Raw genomic sequence first — 9,277 nt, 5'->3', positions numbered from 1 at the left:
TTTAATTAAAAAACCGATTAAAAATAAAAAAAATAATTTTCCACTTTTCAAAAAAAATATATCCGTTTTCTACCCACTTTTAATCTTTTTTTAATTTTTTTCCCCCAAAAATACATATTTTCATCTATAAATACCCCAACTTTCACATCAAAAAATTCACACCACACTACACAATTCTCATCTACATTCTCTCATTTTAATTATATCTTTTTTATTTTATTTGTAATTTGTAATATTATTTCAGTTTTTTAATGAATTTTAATATTATGGAAATGTTTTTATTTAAATTGAATAATAGAATGGTGGGACCCTTGTGCTCGTCCTTGTGGAAGAGCACAATTATGGGTGTTGTGCTCTTGCCTAAGAGCAGGCAGAATCAACGAGCACGGTTGTGGGTGCTTTTAATATTCTATCTCATTTAAATATTTTTTTTTTCAAATTGATCTTTATTTAATAATAAATGGCGCCAACTCCAAGCGAAAAAAACTCCACTCGCTGACTTTTTACGTTGTGTGTAAAAAAAACGGTAAAGAAAGAGAAGAGAGAGAGAGACGAAGGTAAACTGTAAAAAGGCAGGTGTAGAAATTCGGGTGGGGAAGGAAGGAAGGAAGGTTCTCGGTGGTTGTGTAGTGGTGTGGGAGGAGAGGGCCCCACAAAATCGCCTACATTTTCACCAACTGTGTTTTAAACTATGAATTTGACAGAGTCGTGTCCCCGTCAGCTTTCGATGATGATGACCGCCTTCCTCTTCTACAATACACTCAGTATTTGACTTCCCCCCCCCCCCCCCCCCCCCCCCGAGGTACAATACGCCTCTCCAATCAATCTATATATTTGTACATATTCCAGATTTGTTTTCCTATTCACCGCTGACCCACTGTCAGTTTATCCGATTGGGGCAGGGTTACTTGGTCTATCAGTAGCTATGTTTTGTAAGGATGTTTTGCTGATTCTGTTTGTGTGCTGGATTAGTTGTGGGGGCGCTGATGCGTACGGCCTCTTCGGCTTCGATGTCCACCACCGATACTCCGACACCGTCAAGGATTTCCTCGACGTCAGGGGCCTCCCGGAGAAGGACAGCCTCGACTACTTCGCCGCTATGGCCCACCGCGATCATCTCTTCAAAGCCCGCCGCCTCGCCACCACCCCCGCCTCCTCCCCATTCCTCACCTTCTTCGGCGGCAACGAAACTTACCGCCTCTCCTCTCTCGGATTGTATGCCCTTTTTTTTCATTTTTGATTGCTTTATCATCTTATATGCTATTCTAATTTGATTTTATGAGGGCCAATTCTTTCATTTGCTACTATCTATCTGCCCTTCAAATGGGAGGTGGTTAGGATTTTGAAGGATTGCACCGAATAGAATGATAGCGCGATAATGTCGAATTTAGACACACACGCTCTTCACTTTCACTAGATTCACGAATCAGCCGTTGTAAGAATAGCATCTTTTCTTTGTGGAGATTTGGAGTATTCATGACTTGGTTACCAATTTCATGCTTAATTAGTCAATTTGCTAAGTTCAACTGCTGCAGTTAGAGTTTTAACAATCAAACTAGTAGTAGTTTGTAGTGATGAGGGGACACAAGGCATTCTGAGCTTAATAAGAAAGTTCCAACAGTTCTTTTTTTTATTGTTTGAATGCTTAGTAGGTGAGCTACAGCTTTATCTTGAAAACTGCTGATGCAACTAACTATGATAGCTTTTATATAAATATTTAGGAGAGTAAACGATGTATAGTTCAAGTTGTTCAACTGCCTCTTTTTTTCTACAGAGTTCATATTTTTCAATTCTTAGTTTCATTTTAACAGAATTGCTACAATGATAGCCAGTGTTGTTAGGGTCGCGGGGCGCACCGGGTCGATGAGGTGAAAATTCGGGTCGACGAGTCGATGGGGTCGAGAGACCCACAAAGCTAGGTTAATTTTTTTGCCTTTTAATATTAAATAAAATAAATATACTGCTCTAATGTTTATAATATATCAAATAATATAAATGTAGACGCAATTCATGTGAATAGAGATAAAATGGAAAATAGAAATGATCAAAATATCAAAACAATTCATAAGTCATAACACAATAAATAATTAAAACCATTGTCTGAAAATATCAAAACAAAGGAATATATGAAGGGTGGCAGCAAAAGATCTTTGAATTGTTTATTTGTTTAGGAGTGAAGCGGCCGAATTCTAAAGTGTAGAAAGTAGGTTTGAAAAGTTTGATGTGGTGCATGCATATATATAGAGAATTGTGATTGAGAGAGTCAGAAAACATGTGAGAGATTTGAGAAAATCAGAGATAGCATGTGTTTAGGGCGACCCAGGCGACCCACTCGACCCAGGCGACCCAGCGGTGACCCTGTATCTCGATCAACCCACCCATGTTGGGGCGGTGATGGTCTCGACCCAGGCGACCCGAGCGACATTTTGACAACACTGATGATAGCTCTAGTGATAAAATCAGGTGCTTTGTTGCTCTTTTCTTAATTTTCCATGTCTTAACGATTTTGGTGTCTCTATGTGTATTTGCAGTTTGCACTATTCACTTGTTTCTGTGGGTACCCCGGCTGTGTCATTTCTTGTGGCACTCGACACAGGGAGTGACCTATTTTGGTTACCATGCGACTGCACGGATTGTGTACGTAGCTTGAACTCGACTTCAGGGAAGGTATGTCATTCCGAGTATTCAGAAATATCCACTTCAACATTATTGATGTCGTCCGAGAACGGAGTCTTCAGTGCTCCGTAGACGGCGAATCCGATATCTCGTCGGTATGGAGGAGATTGAGTTCTCCTGTGATTCCGGTACCGAGGAAGAACAGGAATATGTCGGGGTTGAGGATTCTTCTTCCTGGAGGACACGGCACTACTGCGGTAGTGACTTTCATGTCTGGATGAGGAAGGAGAATCCTCCGTTTTCGTCTTCGGCTCTTGGCTCTTTTGCAGGAAGGCTAAGAACTCATCCTGCTTCTCAGCCAAGAACAGCTTGACAGCCTCATTCAAATCAGGCTGCTGGGAAGACTCAGTGGGACGATTTTTGGAGCGGCCTGTTCCTTCGCCATGAGAACTGGTGGTGGATTTATCCCTAGGCTGTTTTCCAGACCTATGGGATGGATTGGCTTCCTCCTGGTTCTCACGGGCAGGAATACGGGTACTCTGCGATCTGGTATGCATTTTTTGGGTGGAAAAAATGGATCAAAAATTCGCTTTATCACAAATTTTGTTCTCTGGTTCCCACAGACGGCGCCAGTGATGGATCCGCGAATTTCTGATGTTAGTAAAAGCTGGTAGAGAATGAAGATTATGACACAAAGAAATTACGTGGTTCGATTTACTGAGGTAAATCTACGTCCACGGGAAGAAAAGTGATGGATCCGCGAATTTCTGATGTTAGTAAAAGCTGGTAGAGAATGAAGATTATGACACAAAGAAATTACGTGGTTCGATTTACTGAGGTAAATCTACGTCCACGGGAAGAAAAGGGGGCAGAGTTGTATTGCTTGATCTGTTTTCTACAGCTTACAAATACAAACTTGCTATTTGCTATATGGTCTTTTATCTCTAGAGAGCTTAACCTTCTTCTATCTGATCTAAGTTCTATTTATATCTTGAACTAAGATCGTGGCTTGCATCACCACCCTAAGTCGTGGATGTCGTGTAGGTCATGGCCTAAGATCGTGGATGTAGCGTAGGTCATGGCCTACGATCGTGGCCTGAGTTGACACCACGTGGTAGTGGGTGTGTTGGACATCCTGTATGGGTCCACTAACTCCTTGTTCGGTCGAATACTGAGACCGAACTGCTTTGGTTGCCGATCTGAGAGTAGAGCTTGATGCCGACCTGAGAGCAGAGCTTGATTGGATGGCTTTTACCGAGCTGTAGGCTGAGGCCGAACTCTTTGGTAATGCCGAACTCATACTCCTGCTTTGGTTGCCGATCTGAGAGTAGAGCTTGATGCCGACCTGAGAGCAGAGCTTGATAGGTTGGCTTTTACCGAGCTGTAGGCTGAGGCCGAACTCTTTGGTAATGCCGAACTCATACTCTTCCTTGGGCTTTGGGCTGATGGGCCGTCATTGCTGTTGGGCTTGTTTAGTACGCACCCCATCAATTATCATATTCAAAACCTACTTCCAGAGAAGTTGTGATCATATTTAACTAGCCAACCTTTACCTACATCAACATTATTGCCTAATTCTTCCCGCTTCTTGATTTGCAATTGCATGCATATCTCGCTTGTCATTGATTTTACTTTATTTTAATGGATACAGAGTGTGGAACTCAACATATACAGCCCAAATGTATCATCAACTAGCTCACCCATTCCCTGCAACAGCACTATGTGTGGACGGAGACGAGCATGTGCTCTGAGGCGTAATGCTTGTGCTTACCAAGAAGTGTATCTCTCCAGCAATACTTCAAGTACAGGGATCTTAGTTGACGATGTTTTGCACTTGGGAACGAATGAAAATCCTCAAAAACCCGTTAGCGCCCCAATTACATTAGGGTACATGTTTCTGTTTATCACTAGACTTGCTCATACTTGAAAATATTTAAAAGCTCTTTTTTCACTGAGACTATTTAATTTTTGACAGTTATTTTGTATTAAAGCTTTAGCATGTGTCCTCGTTACAGATGTGGAATAATCCAAACCGGTGATTTTCTTGATGGTGCTGCTATCAATGGTCTATTCGGACTAGGTTTGGACAATATATCGGTCCCTAGCATCTTAGCCAACAAGGGGCTCGCAGCAAATTCTTTCTCGATGTGCTTTGGAGGGCGTGATGGAGTTGGAAGAATTTCTTTTGGCGACAAAGGAACTCCCGATCAAAAAACAACTCCTATCAATGTTGATGAATCATCACAGTGAGCAGCCGAATCTGTTTCTGCAAAACGTGCGTTGATTTATCCTAGTTTCAGCTCCTAATCTTGCAATCGATTTCTGCAGCCCTAGCTATAATGTGACCGTGACAAATCTTGTTGTGGGAGGAAATTCCAGCAAGATCGACTTCTCAGCAATCTTCGACTCTGGCACATCCTTTACATACTTGAACGATCCAGCTTATTCTGTTATCGCAGAGGGTGTAAGTTATATGCTATATCCGATACTACCATATTTCGGTCAATCCTTTTTTTTGAGAAAGTCTTGAAATAATCTCTTCCTTTGCAGTTTGATTCTCAAGTAACTGAGCCACGTTACCAACCGGAGAGGAAGCTTATCTTCGACCACTGCTATTCACTCAGGTCAGTTGATTTAGTCGACAACTTCCTGGGATACTCTACGTTTGATTTGTGGTCGTCCCTTGCCTCATTATTTCCATTGCCTGCAGTGCAACTCAAGATAGCTACTATGCTCCGGACTTGAACATGACGTTTAAGGGCGGAGCCTTATTTTATGTCAATATGCCAACTGTCGTGATTCCACGACAGGTGAGAAATCTACATTACATTAGATAAATTTTATGGAATTTTCTGTCAAAAAATTCTAAAAACTTTACTCATTTCCAGGGTGGATATGCATTTTGTTTGGCTATTGTCAAAAGTGAGGATATTAACATCATTGGACGTAAGTATATTGGAATCCTATGAGTCTCTGTTGCATATTTGCATTTAGCTCTTCGCGTTAAACAAATAAATCAGCGCGTTTTTTTCTCTAAAAAAGAATTACACGTTTTAAATAGTAGAAGTGATGTCTTTTTCTTCTGACATTAACACTGCCTCAATTGTGCTGACGAACTCTATAAATTTTTGCAAATCTCAGAAAATTTCATGACTGGCTACAATATAGTCTTTGATCGCGAGGAGATGGTCTTGGGGTGGTCGGAATCGAACTGTAAGTTTATTTTATCATTCGTGCAACACTGCATATATTTGAACGGCCACGAGCTCGATTTGATAAGCATTTTCGACTGCTTATCTCAGGCTATGATAATGCTAGTGGGTCAAACACCCTACCTGTAGGCAAAGGCAACAAAACAAGTGATGCTCCTGCTCCTTCCATTCTAAACCCGGAGGCCACGCCCGGGAGCAAAAATCGTTCTTCTACATCATCTACACCGCCACCGCTGCCAGCAGGGCTGCCTATAGGAAATGGAGCTGCTCAACTCAGTTCCATCGCTAACGGACTTATGATGGTCATCGCTTCGCTGTTTTTCTACCAATTCCGCATTCTTTCTACATGAGATATGCCAACCAACTACAAGGTTTTTCAGTCCCTTTCTGAGTATTCTGTTGACAAATATATACCACAGATTAATTAGTTTGACAGATTTTGTCAATTATTTGTTCTTTTTTAATTTATGTATATAGAAAAGGGTTTGGACTTCAATAATTATACATGTATAATGGATGGAATTCTGGGATGCTCTTAGAGCATTTTGTTTTTTCCTTTCACTATTGTATCTATTCAAATATTCTTGTACTATAATAATACTACCATTTTGTTTTGTTATTATTATTATAGAAAATTTGGTAAAGTATTATAGACATAGACCTCATGCTAGGACCATGGCAATATATGTGACTGAAAGGTCAAACATCTGCTTTCATGTAGTAACTGATAACCAAAGTGATTTCCGCCAAAGTTGAAACTCCTTTAACAAGAGCATAAAGGATAATCATCTATCTTCAGCTTCATCTTCATCAAAGATGTACAAGTAGGGCACAGCAGGTGTAGTAGGTTGACGAGTTTCCTTCTTCTCACTCTCTTCCCAACCTAAATGCTTAATGTACACTTGATCAAAAGCATCCATGTTGAGCCCTGATGCTACAAACACTTCTAACTCTTCTACAAATCTCTCTGTTCTCCCTGTCAAAAATGGCCTCACCGCATCCGAAACTGCTACTCTAAACTCTTCTCGTGCCTTTTCAGCTGTGATGCTTGTCTTTTTCGACCAATCCCTGCAACAATCAACGATGGGAATCATCCTGCAAATCACCTTGAGAAATTAAGATGCACAATACCTTCTTAATGAGTCGATGACACCAAGTACGTGATGCATGATAATGTCGGTATCCTCCTCCTGCATATGGAGATGTATACTCTCTCAAGGAACGGATAACAGCAGCAGTAACTAGGGAACCTAAAAACTAACTAGGAAGCATAAATCCATGTTCCTTTTCAGTTCCAAACAGTCTACAATCTTTATTTTCTTTATTAATTCATCAGTTAAGCTCCTACAAATTTTAATTCCAACTACTCAAATCAATTAGAGTGGTGAATTATACTCAATTCAGTTATCAAGAGAAGATATGGATGATATAAGATTGTACCTGCATTACAGCCTGAATTTCCCTCCTTAACCAGTCAGCCAGGTAATGATTTTGCCGTAGATACTTACGAAACTTCCAGTAAAGTGAAACCTGTAATTTTTCAGCAATATCACCTGCACCACATAACCCGGGTTTGTTCTCAATGGCTAATTTACCAGATTCAATAGAGCAATTGAATTATTAAAAAAAAAGAACCTGAGTCAGTGTAGTAGCATTTCAGCCTATATCTGTGAGCTTCTGAAAAGAATTCACTGTGAAACCAGAATAAACAATTGAATAATTTGCAGATCTCAAAGATATAGCCTCAAACTAAACCAATTCCACCATACCTATTTTCCAAACTCTTGCCAACATAATGCCGTTGATAAGAAATTCCATCATATCCACAAATAATGGAGAAATTCTCTCTCTGAAGTAACATATAAAGGAATATAGTATAAGGCAAAAAAAACAGACCCGGAGAGGAATACAGTAGCTATAAATTGCCATGGCTAACTGTAAACAAATACATATAGTTGGCAGTTTGTCTCAATCTTTTCTTACTGCCATATTCAGGCATTTGATATCACAAACTAAAGAGAACCTTATGAAAGATACATACTCCTATAAACTTAATAAACTCCTTGACCTAGGCAAAAATATCGACAAGCTGGAAAGCAAAACTATTGTTTAACTACGCAGCATCAGTAGTTTTACCTTGCTATCCCGATTAAGATTTGCTAAAAAGACTGTTGCATCAAATAGGATTTCAGTTCCATAGAAGTGAACACAAAGTATCAAGGGTGATGAAATTTGTTACAGAAACTTTCACACGATTTAAAGACAATCACATCAGAAAATGTACATAGAATATAAATTAATATCCTTGATCAACTAATACCATTATCTAATGTTGAAATAGTACTACATTGAAACCAAAATATAAAGCTTACCTTGCACAGAGGACAAGTCATTGTTGAAGATGTACAAGATTGCACACGTGCAACTATATTGATCCATTTAACTATGCAGTGATAGCAAAATTTATCTGAAACAGTTTAGCTTAAACATCAATGGATAATTGAAAACAACAGTATATCTTCTTCATTGTAGATAAAGTCTCAAAGCAGCATATTTATGAAGACAGCTTAAACTAAAGGTTTAGACAGCAGACAGCGTCTTGCAAGAACTATGAGAGATTGTAAATGCTTCTGAATTTCAAATTCCTTGTTGGCTTCTTTCTATTTTCCATTCCTAAAAATCGAATCATCACTTCTTCCAATTAAAAAATAATAATACGGAGAATAATTTGATCGAATTGTGTCACGAGCAGCTCATAGGGAGGGCTCAATTCAAGAAGAACAATCAGAAAGTAATTGCAAATCAACCATGGGAATAAAACTCGAGAATATGAAAAGGAACAAAGAAAACGAATGTGAAAAAAATGAGTGGAAGAAAAATAAAAATTGAATAAATTGAGGAATAATAACAAATAGCAGGGAGGCGTACGGAAACACTGATCCAAATAGGATTCTTGAGTTGTTGGGGAGAGGCAAATAGGGCACGGGTCCGGGCTCGGGCTCGGGCCGGAAGAGGAACCAGTCAATCTTTCTTCTTCAGCCATCTCACATCACTGTTCGATCGGGAGCGGGAGTCGGTAAGAGGGAAGTTTATTTCAATCCGAATAAAACCGGTGTGGCTGGCTCACCATCAGATTACATTAATTTAGATTAATTCTTAATTTCATAAATTTGAAATTTGATTTGAATATCAAAAATTTATAATTTTTTATTAAAATCAATCTATTTTCCTTGTATTCTTTTTCAAATCATTACCAATAGAGGATAGTAGTAGGATGCAAAAATCCAACCCAAATGTTATGTTAGTTTCCTTGACATGATATGACAAGTTCAAAAAATTATGTACTTGGAAATATGTTCTGAGCATAAAGGGATCTTTTTTCATAACAATAATTGAATCCTTGATGAATGATCAGTCCGTCCAGCACATCACCGTTTCTTCATACCTCA

The 9,277-nt window shown here is 39.3% G+C and overlaps 2 protein-coding genes across 2 annotated transcripts; one reads left to right on the top strand and one right to left on the bottom strand.

Moving 5' to 3' along the window:
* Window positions 1–808: 808 nt before the first annotated feature.
* LOC121798898 (aspartyl protease family protein 1-like) lies at window positions 809–6,450 on the top strand. Its single transcript, XM_042198148.1, has 10 exons — window positions 809–1,215; window positions 2,532–2,667; window positions 4,268–4,503; window positions 4,632–4,862; window positions 4,945–5,080; window positions 5,167–5,240; window positions 5,327–5,426; window positions 5,505–5,562; window positions 5,758–5,829; window positions 5,919–6,450. The coding sequence occupies exons 1-10, from the start codon at window positions 926–928 to the stop codon at window positions 6,176–6,178; spliced, it is 1,593 nt and encodes a 530-aa protein (XP_042054082.1). The 5' UTR covers window positions 809–925; the 3' UTR covers window positions 6,179–6,450.
* Window positions 6,451–6,603: 153 nt separating this feature from the next.
* Window positions 6,604–8,955, bottom strand: LOC121798900. The gene is made up of 7 exons (XM_042198149.1): window positions 8,757–8,955; window positions 8,201–8,295; window positions 7,598–7,677; window positions 7,464–7,519; window positions 7,269–7,381; window positions 6,960–7,018; window positions 6,604–6,896 (listed from the first exon to the last, which is right to left on the bottom strand). The coding sequence occupies exons 1-7, from the start codon at window positions 8,869–8,871 to the stop codon at window positions 6,614–6,616; spliced, it is 801 nt and encodes a 266-aa protein (XP_042054083.1). The 5' UTR covers window positions 8,872–8,955; the 3' UTR covers window positions 6,604–6,613.
* Between the last annotated feature and the right edge of the window lie 322 nt (window positions 8,956–9,277).

Source organism: Salvia splendens, chromosome 4 (genome assembly GCF_004379255.2).
Source record: "Salvia splendens isolate huo1 chromosome 4, SspV2, whole genome shotgun sequence".
Lineage (NCBI taxonomy): Eukaryota > Viridiplantae > Streptophyta > Magnoliopsida > Lamiales > Lamiaceae > Salvia > Salvia splendens.
Note: the sequence above shows the minus strand (reverse complement) of the source record. Positions and strands in the feature narration are given on the sequence as shown.